We start from the raw sequence: 24,063 nt of genomic DNA, 5'->3' as shown, positions 1-24,063 counted from the left end.
ATGACAGGTGTTTGATAATCCTTGTCGTCCCTGCAGGAAGCAGCCCACTGGACAGTCCGAGAAACTTCTCTCCAAGCAACCCTGCTCACTTCTCCTTTGCCTCTTCCAGAAGGTCACTCTCCATACAGTACTTCCAAGTGCGATGTTTACTGTTTCTTGTTTGTGCAATCATCCGTGGAGGGACCGAGAGCAAGTGGAGAGGCAGGACGATAAATACGCACCGGATAAATGATCCATGAGGTGTTGTTGTGTGAAGTCCTACACATGCTGGGAAGCAGGCAGCCTCTCTTGCTGCATTCACAGCTTCTGGCAGCCTAACAGGCTGACTCATGTGTGATTGGGCCAGGCCATTACATTCACAGCTACTCTGTGTTTGCTGACTCCCCACTGCGCTGGTGTGTGTGGCCAGGTGGTTTCGTATAAGTATGGTGTTTTGTTATTATTATTTTTTTTAAAGTAGAATTGTAATATTTCACGGTATGTGCATGAATACAGTGTGCAACCATGTGAATTGTGGTGATGCTTAGCAAAGCAATGTTGTTTTTTTGTTTGTTTGTTTTTTGGCTTGCCATATAGACCACCCACTTTGATCGAATTAGACCGTTCCAACTTCTAAACCTTCTCCAAAAAAAAAAAGAAAAAAGAGAAAGCCCCATTCATTTCCGATGGCAAAAATTTATAACATTTCCAATTTCCAGTTTTTTTCCAATTCACATAATTCAAACAAAAGTTCACAAAATCAAGGCACACAAACGTTATCAGCTGTTTTCGGGCAGTTCCATCAAAATTTGACAAAATTTCCCCATTCATTTCCAATGCCTCCATTTATTTCCAACAGCACGTACTACACCCACAAAAATGTCAATAACTTGGCAAAAAAAAAAGTTCCTCCACTTGCCCCAAAATCAGCAGGAAGGGATCCAGAATTGCCCCAAAATTAACAGGAAGTGACCTGTAAATGACCTAAAATCAAGAGGAAGTGAGCTGCTAGCCCTCCCACTTCAAAATGATTGGACATCTAGCACCGTCAACGGCAGCCAGTGAGTTGATTAGATCCTATTTTAGTGTGAAAAATCTGTTCTATCTGCACAGACACCCAACATTTTTATGAAAAACCGAAGCATTTATTGAGTCACTCATATGAAGTACATAATTTGTGGCGCTTACCTTTTTACTACTGTGAATTGACAACAAAACCAAGCTTTGCGTGTGAACTCCAATTATAGATGCACTGATTTATTATAGCAAAGACTCTGAAGACTGTTTCGGGGGTAGATGATGCTCTTGACAGCCTCATGAATAGCAGCAGGGGCTGTTTGATGATTCGTCGCAGTGAGACGTAACGCTGTGTTGACTCGGTTGCATCAGTAGCTTTGAGGCTTTGATCCATTTATCTGGTAAATGAATTATGGTAAATTTTACTATATTATTTTATTCCACATGAATGTTGTCACAACAAATAACGTGACTGTATATACAGTACTGTACATTGACAGACTTTAATGTTTGGTGATCTGCATTTGTGGTTTTAACAGAGCTGATGGACGGCGTTGGTCTTTAGCGTCTTTGCCTTCGTCTGGTTATGGCACAAACACTCCCAGTTCAACGGTATGTACAGTAACTGATTGAAAACAGTCATCCTCGAGTTATCCTGTATTCCCAGCAAAGGAGGAAAAAAAACTAGATGATTACCTTGAAAGACGTCCACATATTTTCCGTCTGCCTGTTCATTCTGTTCATGATGGTAAAATGAAGACTGAGATGATGGTTAAGACTCGTGGGTTAACCTGTCAATAAGTGGTTTTATAGGGTTGATTTTTTTTTTTTAATTTTTTTTTTTAACTTATTTATTTTTTTAAACCTTTTTTTTCAATAACCTAACATTTGAACTGTGCAAAGCAGTAACAGTCTCATTGTGCTGTAGTATGGTGTATTGTGTAAATTCATGTCACAGACTAAGGAAGCTGCTTGCCATCCGGCTGTGATTGGATGAAAAGGGAGGAGGAGAGGGTTGAGTTATTAACAGCACACTGGTGAAACAAGTAGGACGTGATAAGGGTGGCACAGAGGGCACAAGCTTTCTTAGGTGGAACCAAATTTGTTCCACAGGATTTTAACTAGGGCAAAAATGCTCTTACCGACTGATTGCTTTATACATTAGCCAAGTAGTCATTTCCTAGTCATTTCCTTACACTTTACAAAAGTAATTAATCGTGTTCAATAGTAACTTTGTCTGAAACTATTCATTTAACAATGTACATTATTGTAGTTTTACAGTTGCGTAGAACTGTGTGACAAGATATAACAAACTAGCAACATGACACAGCCAAAATATTACAAACACCATAAGGCGTTGTGAACAGCAGGTAGCAGTGGTGGCAACGAGTTAATTCGATTAATTGCATTAACTCATTGTCTCCCATTAAGTGATCGATAGTTTGTCACTAGTTGACATCCAATCTGTTTGAACTGGAAGACCTGGCAGCGAGGAATTTTCGTTCCTTCTGGGCCAGCCCTCTCACTTCAAATGGATTGAGCATCTATGGTGGTACCCAATGATTTATTATTACTACTTTTTGAAATAATAATTATACAGTATGTGATTAATCCTAATTAGTCCCACACATTTAATACTCAAATAAAGTGATTTTATAAAATAATAATTAGGGCTGTCAAACGATTAAAATTTTTAATCGAGTTAATTACAGCTTAAAAATTCATTAATCGTAATTAATCGCAACTCAAACCATCTATAAAATATGCCATATTTTTCTGTAAATTATTGTTGAAATGGAAAGATAAGACAAGACACAAGACGGATGTATACATTCAAAATTAAGTACATAAGTACTGTATTTGTTTATTATAACAATAAATCAACAAGATGGCATTAACGTTATTAACATTCTGTTAAAGCGATCCATGGATAGAAAGACTTGCAGTTCTTAAAAGGTAAATGTTAGTACAAGTTATAGAAATTTTATATTAAAACCCCTCTTAATGTTTTCGTTTTAATAAAATTTGTAAAAATTTTCAAACAATAAATAAACTAGTACCTCGCAGAGGGCAACAAAACACCAAAAAACACAACTAACAAGTGGACATTACACTGTGCTGTCATTTTAATCTGTTGGAGCCTGGCATGTGCGTTAAATGCGTCAAATATTTTTACGTGGTTAATTTAAAAAATTAATTGCGGCCCGTTAACGCGATAATTTTGACAGCCCTAATAATAATGCTTCCAGACTAGTATTTTGCTATTATTATTGCATTTAATTTGTGTTTTAAATACATATAAACACATAATTACACCCACCATTCTGACCAGGATAAGAGGTATAAAAAATAATAATATAATAATAATAATAAATAAATTTTTTATGATAATAAAAATAAAAATGATAATAAATCATAATTATAAAACAAATGAATGCTACATATGTTAATCACAGCAAGTCATTCAGTTAAGTGTAACAGGTCAAAGGGTCATTGTTTTTCTTAAATGTGTGCATGTATTCAAAGAGTATTTTGCTTTGTTTGTTTTCATACATCCTCTCTTATACTTTTTTTCTCCCCCCTTGAACAACCCAATTCTTGTTTCCCTTCCTCTTCAACATTCAACATTTGCCTCACCTTCCCTTCCCCACTACCATGTGCTTCCTGTTCCTCCTCTGCCTTGGAACTCCCCTCCTCTTGCTCCCATATTTCGATATTCTCCAGTCGTCCAGCTCTTCGCAGGAGCGACTGCACCAGCTGCCCTTCCAGCCCACCATGGATGAGCTTCATTTCTTGTCCAAGCATTTTGGCAGCACGGAAAGCATCACTGATGATGATGGTGGACGCTCCTCTCCACATGCTCGCCCACGCTCCCGCAGTCTCAGGTCAGCAGCACCAAATTTTACCAGAGAGCAGATTTGTATGGCACTACAACTGCAACGTGCAATAATTTTGCAGATGTTTTGACACAGCTCATCACTTGTTTTTGTGCTTTGTTTCATTAAAAAGATTTGATTCCACAAGTTACTTTTGTGTTACTTCTTTCAGCCCAGGACGCTCCTCTTCATGCTATGATAACGAGATACTCATGATGAACCATGTGTACAAGGATCGCTTTCCAAAGGTAAGATGCGTATGGAAAAGTTCTTGCTTGATGGCATAGGTGGACTAAAATGCATTAAGCCCGAAAGGAGTACATGCAGGAATGTAAAATAGACCAAAGCTCTTAAGAGGTTGGATTTAAAACAGGCGCGAGTGTGCCTCAGCACACTACAGGCTGAGAACTGTGCGTGCATGCCCTCTACTGGCTAACTCATAACCTACAGGCAACAAAAGCACCAATAAGTCTGCAATTAATTAATCAGCCCTGATTAGGGCTGTCACCCTAGGAGGAAGCCTGTTCTGAAGACAAAGCCCGCCCGTCTCATCAGACCATTGGACATGGTTCCAGTAATCCATGTGCTTTGTTGACATGTCTTCAGCAAACTGTTTGCCGGCTTTCTTGTGTACCGTCTTCAGAAGAGGCTTCCTCCTGGGGTGACAGCCACGCACACCAATTTGATGTAGAGTGCGGCGTATGGTCTGTGCACTAACAGGCTGAACCCCCACCTCTTCAATCTCTGCAGCAATGCTGACAGCACTCCTGTAACGAGTCACATGACATTTTGGAGGCAAAATGACAAGCAGTACTCAATTTGGACATTTAGGGATGCACGTAGTTTCTAAGGGATGTACTCACTTTTGTTGCCAGGGGTTTAGATTTTAATGCCTTTATTTTGAGTTATTTCATGGGGAAAATAAATTAACTCTATTATAGAAGCTGCACACAGACTACTTTTCATTGTGTCAAAGTGTCATTTTGTCAGTGTTGTCCCATGAAAAGATATACCTAAATATCTGCAGAAATGCGAGGGGTGTACGCACTTTTGTGATGCACTGTAGGAACCCCACAATTCGATTCGATTACGATTCGATTAATGTACGATGATCACGGTATTGACAGTGATCACGGTTATCATGATTATCACGATTATCGATGCATTGTACATTGCTGATTAATAAAGTAGCCAAACAAATTCATGTCCATTATTTATTTAATATCTTAATGATTCAACAGGAATGATGGAAACATGCCCATACAACAAAAAGCTGCCCTTAAACAGCTTTTTCTTTTTTTTAATAAGTGAAAGTGCAAAAACATTAACCATTTTAAAGGCAGTACTTTTTTCTCAACATTCCCATACAACACACAGCTTACCTTGAGATACTCTTTCTCACAAGAAGGTGCAAAAACATTAGCTGTTTCAAAGGCAGTACTTATTTCTTTCAACAATACAATTAAATTTACACTGGAGGAATGAATTCCACATTTTCTGGAAACAAAGTGTCTTTAGAAATAAGACTTATTTTAATATACTTTGTTTTCACAGATTTCTGTACTATTTCGCATTATTGTAGTGTTACCGCTGTATTTAATCCTGGTTTAAACATTCTGCATCTGGAGTACATTTGTACACCAGCAAACAATGCACAAATCGACATGTAAATACACGTTAGCGAATTCGCTAATTAGCTTTGCGTTCGGCACGGACTGTTAACATCTCAAAAACCAAAACAATAAAGGCTAAACAGTACAACAGGGTACATCGTACATCGTGTATATCTTATAGAAGCACACTGGAACTAGCAACACACTCAGGACATTTTTCAATAGACATGACTTGAAACTACTGCTGGACAATTAAAAGACAAGAAGACAACGACATTTCTCTCTCCCCCTCTCGCTCTAGAAAATAACTTGCGCACAGAAGCCTGACCGCCAGTACTCTGCCTGTCTCATACACAAATTCATTTTCCAGTCTTTTGAAAAGGAGTAAATCTCTCGCTCAGTAACCGGCAGCATCCATCATAACGTTGTGCGTGTGTCCGTTAAAGGTGTCCGGCTGGCAGACGTGTGTTGAATTTTGTTCTGCTATGAGCGGCTGTCATAAAGTTATTAGGGAACATCATCATTTTGGAACATTTATGAATCGTCACGTGTTGAATCACGATGCTTCTAATAATCGATTTTTTGGCACTCCCTTAGCCCTGATACAAAAGGTGTTGTTTTTTTTTGTTTTGTTTTTTAAATCAGGCTCCGAGGATCAATAGATACTGGCCATTGCTACATGCAGTAGCTACCAATTTTCAAGACAATCCGTTCACGAATGACAGAGGAGTAGGGCCACAAAGAACAACAACAATCAGAGTAGCGACTTGACAAACCTGTAGCCTTCAGTTAAAAAAAAAAAAGAGAGAGAGAAATGCAAGTAGCATGAAAAGTAAAGGGGCCAGACAAAGACTCCGCTACAAACAAAACACGTGAAAGGAAAGAGCTGATTGGTTGGAAACAAGGCCCACGCATGGTGACAGGTCTGGGTGCAAGACAGTAACAGGGGAAGCGTAGAAATACAAAACATCTGAATTAGTTTACTAAATAAAAAATAAAAAAAACATGAGCTGTCATTGTCAGCGCCATTTGTCAAATGATGCATTCGTCATTCGCTGCCGAGCCATTTTTCACCGTTAATGGCAGCCAATGAGTTAATGTTTTGATCCTAGTGAATGGCATTTGGCATGGAATAAAAATGGAATCCCTTTTCTACCTTTGAGTTTGAGCTCATTCATGTATGTTTGTGTACTGAATGAGTCCAGATGGGCCTCCCCCAATACCGCTTTCAAGCCTTGCCCTTTCTTTCCACTAGGCCACCGCACAGATGGAAGGGAAGCTTGCAGAGTTCATTCACGCTTACTCTCCTGAAAATGTTCTCCCGCTGGCCGACGGAGTCCTCAGCTTCATCCACCACCAAATCGCCGAGCTCTCAAGGGACTGCCTGACGAAATCCTGCGAGGGACTCATCACATCTGTCTACTTCTTTGAGCTGCAGGAAAACCTGGAGAAGCTCCTTCATGACGTAGGTGGAAGTAAACAACAACATAGGAGGCGCCTGACTAACACAATTAACAACTAATTTAATTATTTACAACAAAAATGCAAGACTTAAAGACTCTTTATAGAAGTAGTAGCGTAACAACAAGTATACTTGCATAATATTGTTTCATGCTTACAGCAAGAGCAACTTTTCAAATGTAAAAAAAAAAGCATAATTTGCATATATATTTAAGATATCAATATTGTTATTTTTATTTTTATGTCTAAAGCTCCTTTAATTGTCGTTTATATGAATTATTTTAGTTTTTCATTGCAAATGATTAAAAATAAGAAAAACTTGATTAATTCGAATGAAAAATCTAGCAACCAGTTGTTCAAACTGAGAAAAATGCCACTTGAAAAATAAGTTTAAAAATGTGGGTAAAAGTTACTTTTTGCTTGTAGCTAATTTTAAAAAATGTTAAAGAACAAGTAAAAGTGTCTCAAAATAAGCCCTTTATATCTTATTGAAATAAAACTTTTTAAAGGAGTTTATCTTATTTTAAGTGTGATTTTTTTTTTTTTTAATTTGTGACTAGAAACTAGACACATATTCTTGGTAAAACATATATATATATATTAGGGCTGTCAAAATTATCGCGTTAACGTGCGGTAATTAATTTTTTTAATTAATCACGTTAAAATATTTGACGCAATTAACGCACATGTCCCAATGAAATTTGACCACGGGCCGCATTTGGCCCCCGGGCCGGACTTTGGACATGTCTGGTGTACAGCCTATATAGCAGCGAAAATCAAAATACAGCCGTTATTATTAGTACTAGTATTATTATCAATTATTAATAAACCTTGTAACACATCACAAGCCAAAACTGTCGTAAAATGGTCGCAAATCAATGCATGTACAGTTAGCTTGTGTATGTACTATACTATGCGCCACTTACCTGTCGGTACTCACAGTGGGCTGCGACAAGGACAGCAGAATTGTGTTACTGAGGCATGTTGGGAAATATTGTGACAGCAGGATCTAATGATGAGCGGGCGGGCGGGCGGACAGATGGACGGACGGACGGACACAACGACATGTATGTTTGCCACTTGCCCACTAAAATTACTGCGAACCGGCTTTCTAGTCGCTGGTGGCCATCGCCGGTTAGCGCATGGGCAAGGGAGTCTAACAAAACATATTTTTAAAATAATCAAAGATTTGTCTGCGAGCCAGATGCAGCCATCAAAAGAGCCACATCTGGCTCGCGAGCCATAGGTTCCCGACCCCTGATCTAGAGATACCACTGTATTTTATTCAGGAATGAAGTTATGCACTTTATTTACATTACTTTTGTTCTACATATACTGTATGTATATTTTAAACTTTCTTATGTTTAACTTTCTTATGTTTCTTATGTATCTTGTTCTTATTGTCTTCTTTAACTCTTCAATAAATGTTCATTCGCTGACAACCCTCCCAATTCAAATGGATTAAATGTCTATCGCCATCAGTGGTAGCCAATGACTATTTTGGTTTTGTTTATTCATATTGTGCAAGTTGGCGGTTGTTTCAACATTGTACAACAGTACAAAAAGTAACGGTAAGAGAGGTATGCAGCAGTGAGCAGGCAAAACATAAGTATAGCATTGCTAAAACAAACTGCATTAGCAGTGCCTAAAACATTTACACAAAACAGTTGATTGGAGTTTCTATAAAGCAGAACAAGTTGGCACAAGTAACTCATACAACCTAACTGATTCTGTTTGTCTGTCTGTGTTTTTGTCTCTGTTTGAACTGGCAGGCCTTTGAACGTTCTGAGAGCTCCGAGGTGGCTTTTGTCACAGAGTTGGTGAAAAAGCTTCTCATCATCATTTCCCGGCCTGCTAGGCTCTTGGAGTGTCTGGTAATATGACTCCCATTCACGGATTGAAAGTAACAAATTACATATATAGTAACTACCGACAATCAACCTCCTGCTTCCACTTGCTGTCAACACTGTTTTTGTCCACCATGTGGCCTAGCATGCATTGCAGCGCTTCAGATGTACTGTAAATAGCAATCAAAATTCATTTCCTGTGCTAATTATTTCTTCAGTTACTGTTCCAGTTGTTTCATTAATTGCTAGTTATGGTATTTGGTAACACTTTATTTGACAGTGGTGCCGTACGACTGTCACGACAATTATAATTATGACATGACACTGTCATGAGCATTACCGAATGCTTATACCAGATGTCATTTAGTGTTATTCCGCAAATTATCTCACTTATGAATGGATGTAAAAGACCCAAGGTGGACAAAATTGGAATTAGTGACATAATTTTCCGGATGACACTTAATGACATCTGTCATAAGCATTCAGAAATGGCCATGATAGTGTCATGTCATAATTATCACGGTCACGGACAATCTTATGACACCGCTGTCAAATAAAGTGGTTCTTATTAACCCAAATAAATCAACAAATGAGCCACACTGGACTATAAACCACAGGATTTAAAATGAAGGAAAAAAGTAGGAGCTTATAGTCCAAAAATTACGGTTTTTTTTTTAAACCAGTCATTTGAATTTTACAAAGGATATTTTGTTGGAATTAATTTGCTCAATTACATTTTAAAAAGCTTCTGCTAACAAATAAGAAAAAAATTAAGGAAATGAAAATAAGTCAACATTCTCTGCCAACCTTCCCAATCCAACTGGATTAGGCGTCTAGCGCTATCAATGTCAGCCAATGAAATCATTGAATGTCCTAAAAAGGGCTAAAGTTTTTTTGTGCTTTTTCTGTCTTTTGTCCTTTTTTTCTCCTTAAAAAAGTAGGAAGGACAAAAAAAAGTAGGGATCGTAAATCTAATTTTTAGTTGATAAAATCAGAGATTTTTAGGATATTTCAACCAGCCCATACTTATTCTATATTTAGATTGATAGAAACTGTTTGGAAAAGAAAGTAAGTACTTTTAAAAAAAATGCATCAATGCTTTGTTTTTAACTAGCCACAGTTAAATTAACAGGCACGACCATATCAATATGAAACCTGACGAGATGCCGTTTCAATACATAAAATTGGGACGTCAATAGTGTTTTGAGAATTGCTGTATTCGTATGAAAGTCTTCTGCTTCAATTCTAATCTTAAAGTCTGGCTCTTTAAATAAACACCGGCACTCACTCATTTATCCACCCATAATATGCATTAAGAAAATTGACGTATGCTCCTAGCACTGAGGCCAGGAAATCTAAACTGATGTGTCGAAAAAAACAACCATCTGTCTGTCTGGATGGTATTTGCATTTAGATTAAAATTTCCCTTGGCATAGTGTGACTAACGCTCAATGCCTTCCTGTCTGAGTCAGACAGAGCGTGACCATGATGCCATGCATTTAGAGTTGGAAGACGCGTTTTGGTGTGAGCTTGGGGATTCCATCGAGACGTCTATCACCTAGATGAGTCACATAATGACACAGATTTTGATTGGCAGGTGATAGATTCAGAGAAGTGGCATCACTCTAACCCTCACTATTGCTCAATGTCTCTGCTTTTGAATTACAAAAGACTGCACATGGCATATGTTGTGGATTGACATTCAATTGGGGAAAGACATTTGTTCAAAGTATTTAAATATGCAAATCGTGAATTTCTTAGACCGCTAATTAGGCCTGGGCGATAAATCAATGTTTTTGTTATTTTTATTGCAGATAATTCAAAATACAATTAATTTGAAATTGTTGTTGTCGTTTGCCAAAAAGGAAACCTAGCAAGCAGATATTGAATATTCAATTTCATTTTCTTTGTGAAGTTATTACTTTACATCTGGGAGCTGACAGCACACATAGGTGCTGAGACAAACATATTTAATGATCAAATGTTCATTCGACCTTCCCAGATTTGTACCTCTAACACCATCAATGGCAGCCAGATAGTTTAATGAATACCGTATTGGGGTTGTCTCCCAGCCATTAATCAATTAATGTGATTTTATTGCAAAGATCATTCAAGGTATTACATTGCATTGTCTAGGAATTCAACCCTGAGGAGTTCTACCACCTGCTGGAGGCAGCGGAGGATGTTGCGAAGGAGGGTCACCTGATGAAAACTGACATCCCTCGTTATATCGTCAGCCAGTTAGGACTCACCAGAGATCCAATTGAAGGTGAGGGGGCAAGACTACAGAAAGACAAAAGTATTAGGCCACCTACAGTATACATAACATAGTTTTTGGCATCCCTGTCTAAATAAATTACCATGAACAAGGAGTTTTTCTCGCTTTGTTCGTGGATTTATATGTCCCACTCATCTAGCAGAACATTTATAAGGGCGTGATGTTGGATAACTAAATCCCAAAGTTTTCGTTCTAGAAAATTCGCTTCAAAAGAAGGCTTGAGGCATACCCCTGAAAAACAAACGTTACTTTATGGTCGGTAACAGAGGTTAAAATGTGAAAACTGGGACATTTATGTTCAAGTAGTGTGGTAGGAAATTTAACAGCGTACATGAACATTAACAAAGCATTTAACTACTTGTAGCTAACAGAATCAGCATATCTTTGACACATATCTCTGTGTGGCACAATACTTTTGTGAAACTACAAACCAACAGGCTGTACTTATGTAACATACAACTGATTTTGGTTTGATATATGTTCATTATCAGAGATGGTCAACCTTGATAGTTATGACAGCGAAGGACCCCTGACACCTGAAACAGATGATTCGACCGAGGTGAGCGATTTACTTTTATTTTTGTAACATCAAATGATGACGCTTCCTGCATATTTTATGTGAAAGATACTATTTATAAACTTAACTCTCAGTCATCCTCACTCAATGTTGTTTGCCATAATTTTAACTTTAATCAATATTGTAAGTTAAATTTACTTTTCTTATCGGATGATTAGAAAAAAGCAATAATTCATTTTATGTTGTTTTTTGCCAAAAGGGAAAAAGGGAAAACAAAAGGGAAAAGAGTTATTCAGTACTTTGTATTTGAGGACTGACAGTGCAAATATGTGAAGCGAAAAGATATTTGAAACAGAGATTTTACACGTTATTTTTGTTCAATTTTTTTATATAGTGACTATAAGTGACTATTTGGTAAAAATGTAAATAATAATAATAATAATAACCCTATAAAGAGCAGGCACCCACATACATGGAGACACATTTTATTATTATTAACATTTGCTAAACAAGTAGGCATGTGTCAGTATGATATTCTGACTGTATGATAACCTTAAGCCAAAATATCACGTTTTCACAGTATCAAGGTATTGCAATTTCAGCTCTAAAATGTGTCAGTTTGAGATATCTGGGTTTAAAATATATATATACAGGGTGACCCAAAAAAAAGTTTACACTCAGTTGACTGCTTGTTTAAAAGCCATTGAAACATATCTAAATAGGTTGTCATGCTTAAGTGATTCATTTAGGTCACTCAATGCAGCTGGTAATCTCTCATCTCTACAATTCCTTTGCTTCGGCTGAAAATGAAGAAAACTTTAGCTGTACCTGAATTGCTGCGTGCCGGTCTGACACCTACTGAGATTGCAGCAAATCTGAGAATATCCAGATGTGAAGTCTACAAAGTTAAAAAGAAGCTGAAAGATACTGGAACAGCCTCACGAAAACCTGGGTCTGGAAAACCCAATCTGTGCGGATCAAAAAGTTGATTGACAAGGTGATATGTGGCCACCCCAGAGTCCAGATCTCAATCCCCTGGATTATAGCATATGGGCAACTGTGGAGGACAGTGCCTGTAAGAAGCCACAAACATCTGTGGCAGCCTTGGAGAGGTTCATTGTTAGATCTTGGGAAAAGATGACAGCATCCTACATAAAGAAGACCTGTCAAGCGTTTCCGCAGGCGCCTGGAGGCTGTTGTGACACTTAAGGGAGGACACATTGAAAAATAGAGTGTACTGTACATGTTCTTTACAATAATGTATAATTTGTGATTAAATTTTAATTCTAAGATGAATAAACATGGCATTTAAGTTGTATTATGGCAGTGTAAACTATTTTTTTGGGTCACCCTGTATATATATATATTTTTTCCATTGAACATGATTTTTATTTTTCAAACATATTAGCAAATTGGAACAAAGGTATAATGTTAGGTTAAAATTTTTTAAAAAAAGTAATAATACTCTAGATAAAATTAAAATAAATGCAGTCTTTTAAGTGAGCCTAAACCCAGAGCCACAGCTCAACATTATTACCATCAGAACAAAAATAATTGATTTTTTTTCTATAAAACGCACATGTGTATGACTTGTATCATGTTTACATTATACACACACTGTCTTTCTCAACACAGACAGTTCCCAGGGAAAAAAAACACGTTTTACCAGCGCTAGACACACTAAACCACTGGAGTTAACTCTCGTAGCTGGTGGGAAATGTTCATGGCAGTGTTTTAATTTTGTACAAATGCGAAATCATATTGGAGGTGTTGCCTCATGTCGGTTGGCCCGCTTCCTCTAAGCCGTGGCCGTCTGTAACTTTTCGATAGCCGAAGTATTCCCATACCAGCAATTTCGTTTTCATCAATATGGGAAAAAGTTCAGGACTTTCACCTCCTCCAGCCATCGTGTAACACAGCTGACTCTGACACTGAGCAGCAACCGGTGGGGGAGGGTTGAGCTTTACAGCTGCAAGCGAGGGATTTCTCCATGCATTTTTGGGACATAAAAAATAGCTAATACCTTAGGGACGGTATGGCAGAAAATTTTTGCAGTTTTGAAACCTTAACGTTTTCATACCACGGTATACCTTGAAACCGGTAATCGGCACATGTCTATATACAAGTGTGGCCGACATGACTCAGAAAGTGATGTCCGTATGTATACAGTAACATTTAATTATGAATGTACAAATTTTTATGTTTCAGTGCTACTGACGGGGCTAGATATCAAATTCATCTTGACTGGGAGGGGCGAATGAACATTCACGTTAGTTTTAGGTTATTTTGCCCAGCTCTTCATACATATATATTTACATATTTGCTCTTGATTTTCTTTATTCTTAAACAGTTTCATAATTACGAAAAATCATGTATGTCTGAATCGTTAGGTTGCTGCTGACATATTAAACCAATGTTCTGTTATCCAAAGGGTAAAATTAGAGCAATGAAACCACCAGGTGAAGCAGACTTCCAGACCATCAAACTCATTAGCCATGGAGCATATGGGTAAGTAGCGCAGCCAGTTTGCTAATGATGACTAATGATGATAACTACAATAGGCAAGTCAAATGATACTACATAAGAAAAGCTGGGTTTTTTTTTTTTTTTTTTTTTTTAATAGTGCTGTGTATTTGGTACGACACCTGGAGACACGACAGCGTTTTGCCATGAAGAAAATTAACAAGCAAAACCTGATCTTAAGGAACCAAATCCAACAGGCCTTTGTCGAGAGAGACATCCTCACATTTGCTGAGAACCCCTTTGTGGTGTCAATGTTTTGTTCCTTTGAGACCCGTCGGCACCTGTGTATGGTCATGGAATATGTCGAAGGTGAGAAAGTGTTAGATGAAAAATAACAAAACTAAATATGCTTCTCCTAATGTATGCACGATAATTTTAAGCATTAGTGTAACATACAAACCTTTATCACATATAAATAGTATACATAAGAAAATAAAAAGCCCCTACATGCACACATGTGCAACTAATCCTATTAATAAACTACAATTGTTTAATAGATTCAACAACAGTACAATTTGACACAAATGATATGGAATGTACACACACATATACATACAGGTATAATGTTTATAATAATCATGATTATACCTGATTTGTGTGCTTTTGTATAACACTGTATTTTAAACATTTTTTGAACACCGCGAGTGAGTCACAATTTTTGAATTCTGTTTCATAATTGTTCCATTAATTAACACATTTAACAGAAACACACATTTGCCTTATATTAGTTCTTATCCAGGATTTTTTTTAATTACTTGTGCCCCTTACAACAGCAACTCTTTGTGATTTCGAACAGCTTTTTAATACTAGGGAAAAGTTAGTTATTGTATACATTGTACATTATTTGGGCTGTTTTTAATTTGGCTGTATCGTAGAATTTGACATTTTAATGCTGCGATTAGTGACAAACTTAACCCTTTGTCAGGGGGAGACTGTGCTACTCTGCTGAAAAACATTGGGGCTTTGCCAGTGGAAATGGCTAGGATGTACTTTGCTGAAACCGTCCTTGCTCTTGAGTACTTACACAACTATGGCATTGTCCACCGCGACCTCAAGCCTGATAAGTATGACATTTTCCTAAAACAAATGTAGAATTGTAGAGGAATTGTTTTTAAAAAGTGGACATTCATGTCAATGAAAGGAAATCTCTGTGTCTAAACATGATTTTTCTGTATAGCCTTCTAATAACATCAATGGGCCACATCAAGCTTACCGACTTCGGCCTTTCTAAAATGGGCTTGATGAGTCTGACTACTAACCTGTATGAAGGACACATTGAGAAGGACACTCGTGAGTTCTTGGATAAACAGGTAGGGGAGCACTCACAGATCTTACACATGCAAAAATAGCCCCAAAAAATCTCACACAGGCATATTCTGCTTAAATAGGTTTATCACTAGTAGACAACCCGTATGAACTAAGAGGGTTGCACCAAAACAACATTCCTTTAATCGCTGCCATCCCTCCTTGCCTATCTATCGCTGTCAATGGCAGCCAATGCGTTAATGTACCGTAATTTTCGCACTATAAGGCAGACCTGACTATAAGCCGCCACCCACCAAATTTGGCACGAAAACGGCATTTGTTCATAGATAAGCCGCACCGGACTATAAGCCGCAGCTGTCCTCACTGTATTTTGAGGCCACTGTCAAATAAAGTGTTATCTATTAACCTAAATAAATTAACAAATAAGCCACACTGGACTGAAAGCCACAGGTATTAAAATGAAGGGAAAAAGTAGTGGCTTGAAAATAACGGTACATATTATACATCCATCCAAGTCTTTTTTGATACTCTTTCAGTGGCAGGTTTCGTGAAATTAAAGTGTTAAACATTTTTTTTGCTATAGGTGTGTGGAACTCCAGAGTATATTGCTCCTGAGGTAATTCTTCGTCAAGGTTACGGAAAGCCAGTGGACTGGTGGGCTATGGGTATCATCTTGTATGAGTTCTTGGTGGGCTGTGTGCCTTTCTTTGGAGACACTCCGGAGGAGCTGTTTGGACAGGTCATATCAGGTGAGACGTGAAAGAAGGATTTTCAAATGTATGTAAGTATAGTTACACATTATACATTATACATTTTCAATTTTCACTCCTGTTGCTTGACCTCTTTCTAAATTTCATGTGATTCTTCGTATCCCCAACAGATGACATTGTATGGCCTGAAGGTGATGAGGCGCTCCCTGTCGATGCCCAACATCTCATCTCGTCTCTTTTACAAACAAATCCACTTGTTCGACTAGGAACAGGTCAGAAAGTTAGACACCGTTTCACTTTCCTGAAACCTTTTACACCACATCAAAAGAAAAAAGTAATTTGTATTAACTCATTGTCTGCCATTGACAGTGATTGATGTTGTATCCATTTGAACTGGAAGAGCTCTGGATGAACGTTCATTCGCTGCCAACCCTCCCACTTCAAATGGAAAGGACATCTACCAGTGACAAACTAATTAAAAATTCACAGCAGAATGATGAAGGGACAAATGATTGGAAACAATCATCATCAATGGGGCTGAAAAAGTTATGAATCATTACCTTTACCAGTAGCAGTGTTGTGTTCAAGATAACTCAAGAAAAAAATAAATGGATTACTATCCAGCTTGCAGGATATGTAATATGAAACAAAGAGGTGATTACATTTTGGGATAATGAGGTCACTACTTGTACAATTAAAGGGACTGCCCACCCGACCAAATATGGTGATACTTTAAAATTGGCTGTTTAGAGTGTTGAGCCCCTTTCACATACATCTGTAGGATTTAAACGGGCAGGCCTTGTATTTGAAAGCAATTTCCCGGGTCGACTGACACGGAGATTACGCGGATATTTAACGGGTCGCGTCTTAGTATGATTTCCGGGACTTTCCCGGGGCGAAGTGTATGTGAAAAAAAGCGTTAAATTCCCGGGTCACAGCACGATGGCTGACGACGTAAACATCATGGTGTGCCGATCGTCACTACCTCTTTCTTCACAGTAAAATGAAAAGCAGTAAACAAACATTGCAATGATCAACATAGCAAGTTGGAAATAGCTTAATTTAACTGAAAACATAACGAAATTAAATTGCTACTGAACCGTAGTCCGTCGTCCATCTTTGGAAATGTGTGTTTTTTTGCCGATGTTAGGGTCAGCAATTGCGGAAACAAAGCAGAAAACAGCGGAAGGGATGTGTTCAAGGGTTTAATAAATACAAGGAAAAACACACGCGATCGCAGAAAAGGGGCAATAACACAATGGGTCCGTGACAGTAGGTCGACAGGGATCAAAAATATTAACCTAAGGGGTAGGCAGAGAGCCGATAAGACAACAAAACAAACACACTCAAATACCAGCACAACGTAGTGGATATCAAAACAAGGGCGGCAGACGAACAAGCTAGCAAATGCATGAAATTCGAGAGTACAAAGTGTCCAATGGCCCCCAGCAAGTTAATATCTCGGCACCCTTCTCTTGGATCGCCTGGGCATAAATATGGTCTTGATGAGCTTGAATTCGCTGCATATACGACGTCGGGAACATTCCCACAACCGGCTCTGTAACAAAACACGATTTGATCAACATTGTGACAGCCGATGCTGACCAAAAATGATGTAATGTTCGGGTTGCGCCAGTGGGCAACACGGGACAAGTCTGTGAAAGTGTCCAACCCGGGTCATTCCCGGGATATCACTACGTGCGTGAAAGCAATGACGCAAGTTAATCCCGGGTCACCTTACACGTAATTTACCGGGATATGCTTGTGAAAATGGCTTTAGTCTCTTCTCTTAGCGTGTGTCTTTAGTATAAATCCTGTCTTATATACTAGAATTTGAATAGTTGTTGTCCATAGGTAGCTGACCTTAACTGGTGCGTATGTTTTCTTCCTGTCCGACTGAAGTAATTCACTATCCTTCAATCCCTCTTCTCTCGATGTACACCCACTGCCTCCCACCCTAATCTTTGCCCTGCAGGGGGTGCTTTTGAAGTGAAGCAGCACTCCTTTTTCACAGAGGTGAACTGGAACAGCTTGCTGAGACAAAAGGCTGAGTTCATCCCTCACCTGGAGTCAGAGGAGGACACTAGTTATTTTGACAGTAAGTCTCCTGCTGTGAATTGAGGGTATGACTCCGATTCAGTACACTAGCAAAATTGATAGGTTTGCTTTCTTCCCTGTTGTCTCCCTTCATTAGCACGATCTGAGCGCTACCATCATGTGCACTCATATGAGGAAGACGATACCAATGATGATGAGCCCGTGGAGTTGCATCGCTTTTCTTCATGTTCGCCCCGCTTTAGCAAGGTGAAGTGCCATTGACTTTGAAAAATCAACCATTGTTCAACACATTTCTTTTAGCTACCAATAAATTCACTTCTAGCTATACATTGCCCTGAAATGCAGGTGTACAGCAGTATGGAGCATCTATCACAGCTGGAGCATAAACCACCAAGTGTAACTTTACGGGAGCACAAAGTTCCAAGAGAGGACCGAATGGCCAAGAGAGAAAGCCTGGGTAGTTTTACGCTCAGGGACAAGAACTGGAGGACCGGATCCCCTGAGATGTGAGTGCCAAATAAAGAAAAGGAAAGAAAAAACAGAATTGAGTGCGATATTTCTTTTATGATGCATTTGAAATGAAAATTACTAGAGTTCGTCATGACTTGAATGGGGGAGGGGGGATGAAAAATGTATGTACAAAGCAGAGGTTGCGCTAGACTTTTTCGTTGTCTGTCATTTTGACTGACAGGGTCATAAAAATCTGGTCATAATCTATTTTTACCAGTCACTTAAATTTTTAAAATGAATATATCTTGATGCATAATATAAAGTAACTAACATTAGTGCAGTCATGGATTACAGTAAGCAGGCCAGTGCTGTGTTTCCATATATATTTTTATTATATTATGTATATACAGGATATATATTTTTTTTTTCGCCCAAGTGGGACCTACCATGATCCTAATACATTTAATAATAATAAAATATTATATAATTCCATTATATACATATATAATATAATATAATATTATATATATATATATATATATATATATATATATATATATATATATATATTTATAGTTTAATGTATTATCATTACTAAATAAAAATGCACGTTGATACGACGCACATAAAGGCAACTTCAATTTTTAAAAAAAAATCATTAGAAAAGTTGTATGGACTTACAATCTGCTAGCTTGTTGTTTCCTGTTGTCTTCCGAAATACACCTGGGTGACGGCGCGTCAAGTGTTCGTTCATAGCCGACGTGCTACCGTGGTATGCGAGCTCAGCGTAGCAAAATGAGTACACACAGTGGTGGCACCCTCCATATTTTCCTTCAAATAATTTCAGGCTCTGGCTAGTCTGGTCCGCTTTTTTGGCTTTATGCCGCTTTCACCGTGTTACCAGTTCTGCCCTTCTTAGCAATTGGCGGTGTTTTCAACTGCTCGCCGCAGTGAGGAGTGAACCGGCGATTCACTTGATTCGTTGTCATCCTTCATCCTCCACTCCACCAGTCCCTCTTTTTTCACCTCTTTTATCAACACCATCGTCGTTTTGGGGCTTTTCGAAGAAACTTCGGACACTCAGTTGCCTTGACATTTTTCTGAGTAAGGCCAACGACGTCATGCATCAGGAGAGACAATAGCTAATTAATATGCTCACTCGCCACCCTGTGGTCTGGGGTGTGAATTGCAACCTGTCAAAATGACAGATAGACTTCAGTTTTTTCCGTCACCGTTTTAAAAAACCGGTCAGAGACGGAAAATATTCGGTTAACGCGACCCCTGGTACAAAGCATACTTTTTGTGGGGTTTCTTTTAGGAAGCGTTTGTCCTGCTCTGAGTCTTCATTCACTGAGAGTGACTACAGTCCTCCATCTGGGGCCCGAAGGCGGTTCTCCGCCCTCATGGACACACATCGCTTGGCCTCACCTCTAGAAGTCGATTCTGAACAGTCACTATCCAGGGGCCAGCCACAAGTGAAGGTCAGGGGAACGTCTCTGGAAGGGGCCATCGGTGCCATCTCCTCTCAAGGCGACCTGAGGACATACCTTAAAGAAAGCAATGGGTTCACAGCTGGAGGTAAGAAGAGTACATCCCAATGAAATGTATGACTCTAAATGTGTATGCACAGTAGGCCATTTCAGAATTTGAGGAGATTTTACATAGAACCGATTAATTTTTGAACAATCCACATACAGTTTTCGGGGTTCAATTTACTTGTCCTGAGACCCAATCTTAGAGTGTGTTTACACGAGGAAAGGCCATAGTTCGTTTTCTTTGGTCTGCACTAAAATACATCTTGCGGGGCTTATATGAAAAATTTTTTAAAAATAATTCTTGAAAATATTTCTAAAAATGCCATATAAGTCTTGCCTGGTATACCAGACTCACCGCTATTCCATCGATTGAGTCTGGCGACCGTCCGGCGGATCAAATTCTGAGGGCGGCGCAAGCCACAGCAAACAGACGGCGGAGTGGACCAATCAGCAACGGGCAGACGTGACGTTGTTAAAGCGACAAGTAATTAGCGTGAGCGGAGAATGGAGAAGTTTATTCAACATGGCTAGCGCGAGCCATGTTGACTGTTGTCAATGACTTGTTTCGATGTGTTTTTGATCATTTAAAACTGGTTTTACCGCGGATTGGAACATATTCTCGGCTCTCCCGTTCGCCATCTGTGTTGTTGTAGAGACGACTTTCGGCGCGCAAGAGTGACGTTACTCGTTAAGAACACGTCACGCAAATAAACGAATCTGATTGGACGATTGATTTTGTACCTTGCTCGAGAGGCCGTTAATGGGCTGGGTCCCAGACTTTTTCTCACAGTGTTTGAAAAATACAGGGAGAATAGTCTGGCTGTGCCAGGGAAATATAAGTCTGATGTGCCTTCGAAAATGCTTTTTTTTTTTTCTTTTTTATACCACCTCCCCCAATGACCAAATTTAATCTCAAATAAAGCAGTTAAAAATAAAATACAAAAAAATGTTGGTCCTGAAGTGAGTATTAATCGTGTGAGATTAATTGCAATTAATCACATTCTCTATAATAATTCATTCAAAAATAGTAATTAGCATCCTTTTATTTTAGATATGCCACAATATTTAGGTAATGATCTGTATTAACTAGTGCTGTCAAATTTATCGCGTTAACTGGTGGTAATTAATTTTTTTAAATTAATCACGTTAAAATATTTGACACAATTAACGCATGCACGGAGTGACCCATTCATGCGTTGCCTCAAACAGTTTACAATGGCGTTTTAGCACATTGAGAGCAAAAAGGCAGAGAAATGCGAGTGGACACAGGTGTTTATTGGACCGCGCCTTTTATTGGCTTAAGCTTTGGCAACTCTTTCACAACATATATAAACATTGTGGTGTACAATGTGGGGAAGAATGTCAGGAGACTATCTTTTTCTTAACACGCTTATTTGAATCCAACGCAGAACATACTGTACATCATTTGCAGCCACCACTGACAGTCATGGTTTCCCAACTTCCCATCATGCGTTTGGGCGGAATAGTTAAGTCACTCCAGTATCATTTAGTGAAAGCATAACAAAAAAATATTCCTATCTCTCAAAAAAAAATGTTCACAAAAAAAAGCGCTCAATGCAAAGAGAACTGGCATTCCCAATCAAAATAGCTGTGCAAAATACACATAAAACTTACTCAGACTTTGCCTTACCTCTCTAATTAATTTAAAACTCGCCATTGATATGAAATTTATCTTTTAAGAACTACAAGTCTTTCTATCCGTGGATCCCTTTAACAGAAAGAATGTTAATAATGTTAATGCCATCTTGTGGATTTATCGTTATAATAAACAAATACAGTACTTATGTACGGTATGTTGAATGTTTATGTCCGTCTTGTGTCTTATCTTTCCATTCCAACAATAATTTACAGAAAAATATGGCATATTTTAGAGATGGTTTGAATTGCGATTAGTTACGATTAATTAATTTTTAAGCTGTGATGAACTCTATTAAAAATTTTAATCGTTTGACAGCCCTAATATTAACTCATTCGCTGTCATTGATGGCGTTACATGTCCAATCCATTTGAACTGGGAGGGCATGGCAATGAATGAACATTTGTTTTCACCCTCCCAGTTCAAATGAATTGGACATCTACTCGTAATAAACTCATTGAAATTCACAGCAGAAGGATGATTGAATGCCATATGATTGGATGTCTAAAATTGTCAGTGGCACTGAAAGAGTTAAGCTATGAACATAACAGTCGTTCATTCTCTCCTCCAAATCAAAATGGATTGGACATCTAATGCCATCAATGGCAGCCAATGAGTTCAATGAGTGCCCTAAAAGAGTTTAACCTTTTTTTTGTTTGTTTGTTTTTTGTTTTTTTTTTGTTTTGTTTTGTTTTTGTTTTTTGGTACTTTTGCTGTCTTTTTTTCTCTTCTCCATTACAAAGTAGTTTGGAGAAAACAAGATACACGATATATCTTCTACTCCTTTCCTATTATTGTTAATTATATAGCAGAAAATCAAAAAAGTGTAGTCTTGTTTGTCAAAAATGTAATGCCCAAAAGTCCTCCAATTCTGGAATGAGTTGCATGATACTCTATTGTTTCACATAGCAGCCAGCGCTACTGTTCTGGGACTTCCAGAGCCACAAGGGCCCAGAGGAGCCACAACAGACTTGGTGCTGAGGAGAGTTCGGCACCAGCAGCTGTCCGCCGAAGGAGAAAAAAGGAACTCTCGCCCAGGCAATAAAGTTATCAAATCTGCTTCTGCTACTGCTTTATCTGTCATCATTCCTGCAGGTAAGACATTACCCTACACTTTTAACTCTCAAACCCGAAATATTTTAACTTAAACTTTTTATACAATGTGTGTTTACTCTCGTATCCCCAGTCGAACAACATGGTGCCTCTCCCCTAGCGAGTCCCATGTCTCCCCGCTCTCTGTCGTCCAACCCCTCGTCTCGAGACTCATCTCCCAGTAGAGACTACTGTCCGGTTGTAAACATCATGCATTCCCCAATTACAATCCACCGCTCTGGGAAGAAGTACGGTTTTACTCTCCGAGCAATAAGAGTCTACATAGGAGACAGTGATGTCTACAGCGTACACCACATGGTCTGGGTGAGTTAGCATGATCAGCCTAAGTGTTATATTCTTCCTCATGCCCCATTAGTCAGAATAAAACTCTACAAACCTGGCATTAAAAAGTCTTTGAAAATCTTGAGTTTAACTTGCCTTGAGCTGAAGGGACTCTGTGTTTATCTCCTATATCAATTTGGCTGCTTTATTTTCAGCATGTGGAGGATGGAGGCCCCGCCCAAGAGGCTGGACTTAATGCTGGTGATCTCATCACTCACGTAAATGGGGAGTCCGTTCACGGTCTTGTCCATACAGAGGTTGTCGAGCTCATCCTGAAGGTCAGATGGAGTTATCTATTCATACAACTCCTGTAAATAATTTGCTTGTGAATTAACATGAGTGATGTTTAATCTTCAGAGTGGAAACAAGGTGACCGTCACAACGACTCCCTTTGAGAACACCTCTATAAAAGTAGGACCTGCACGCAAGACCAGCTATAAATGCAAAATGGCACGACGCAGCAAAAGGCCAGGAGCCAAAGAGGGGCAAGAGTGAGTTCATACTACATGCAATTATAAGCATACAATGATAAACAGTTTTTAGCTCGTCGTCATTGGCCTCATTGCTGTATTCCATTTGGTTATGTTACAGTAAGAAGCGCAGCTCCCTGTTCAGAAAAATAACCAAGCAGTCCAATTTGCTCCACACCAGTCGAAGCCTCTCCTCTTTGAATCGTTCCCTATCATCTGGAGACAGTCTACCCGGATCTCCTACCCACAGCTTTTGTGCCCGCTCACCCACTCAGAGTTATCGATCCACTCTGGAAACACCTTACGTGGGTTAGTATGGGAAATCGTGTGCGCTACACTATTTTCAGTTGCCATTCTTACTTGCCTGACATT

At 38.7% G+C, this 24,063-nt stretch overlaps 1 protein-coding gene across 5 annotated transcripts in view; it reads left to right on the top strand.

Moving 5' to 3' along the window:
* LOC130932083 (microtubule-associated serine/threonine-protein kinase 1-like) overlaps positions 1–24,063 on the top strand; it is a 61,067-nt gene that overhangs the window by 30,121 nt on the left and 6,883 nt on the right. For 2 of the 5 annotated variants that reach the window (XM_057861472.1, XM_057861469.1), the window contains exons 4-26: positions 37–112; positions 1,536–1,608; positions 3,721–3,881; positions 4,045–4,120; positions 6,741–6,950; positions 8,719–8,820; positions 10,930–11,062; positions 11,563–11,630; positions 14,020–14,096; positions 14,212–14,420; positions 15,037–15,175; positions 15,289–15,421; positions 15,961–16,126; positions 16,258–16,359; positions 18,063–18,185; positions 18,282–18,391; positions 18,491–18,651; positions 19,914–20,173; positions 22,697–22,882; positions 22,974–23,203; positions 23,377–23,499; positions 23,579–23,712; positions 23,813–24,000. In XM_057861472.1, coding sequence (XP_057717455.1) covers positions 37–112; positions 1,536–1,608; positions 3,721–3,881; positions 4,045–4,120; positions 6,741–6,950; positions 8,719–8,820; positions 10,930–11,062; positions 11,563–11,630; positions 14,020–14,096; positions 14,212–14,420; positions 15,037–15,175; positions 15,289–15,421; positions 15,961–16,126; positions 16,258–16,359; positions 18,063–18,185; positions 18,282–18,391; positions 18,491–18,651; positions 19,914–20,173; positions 22,697–22,882; positions 22,974–23,203; positions 23,377–23,499; positions 23,579–23,712; positions 23,813–24,000 — 3,240 coding nt within the window. Of the gene's footprint in view, positions 1–36; positions 113–589; positions 1,412–1,535; positions 1,609–3,720; positions 3,882–4,044; positions 4,121–6,740; positions 6,951–8,718; positions 8,821–10,929; positions 11,063–11,562; positions 11,631–14,019; positions 14,097–14,211; positions 14,421–15,036; positions 15,176–15,288; positions 15,422–15,960; positions 16,127–16,257; positions 16,360–18,062; positions 18,186–18,281; positions 18,392–18,490; positions 18,652–19,913; positions 20,174–22,696; positions 22,883–22,973; positions 23,204–23,376; positions 23,500–23,578; positions 23,713–23,812; positions 24,001–24,063 lie in introns of those variants that run through there. The other 3 variants (XM_057861470.1, XM_057861473.1, XM_057861474.1) reach the window with 3 other exon arrangements.

Source organism: Corythoichthys intestinalis, chromosome 16 (assembly GCF_030265065.1).
Source record: "Corythoichthys intestinalis isolate RoL2023-P3 chromosome 16, ASM3026506v1, whole genome shotgun sequence".
Classification (NCBI taxonomy): Eukaryota; Metazoa; Chordata; class Actinopteri; order Syngnathiformes; family Syngnathidae; genus Corythoichthys; species Corythoichthys intestinalis.
Note: the sequence above shows the minus strand (reverse complement) of the source record. Positions and strands in the feature narration are given on the sequence as shown.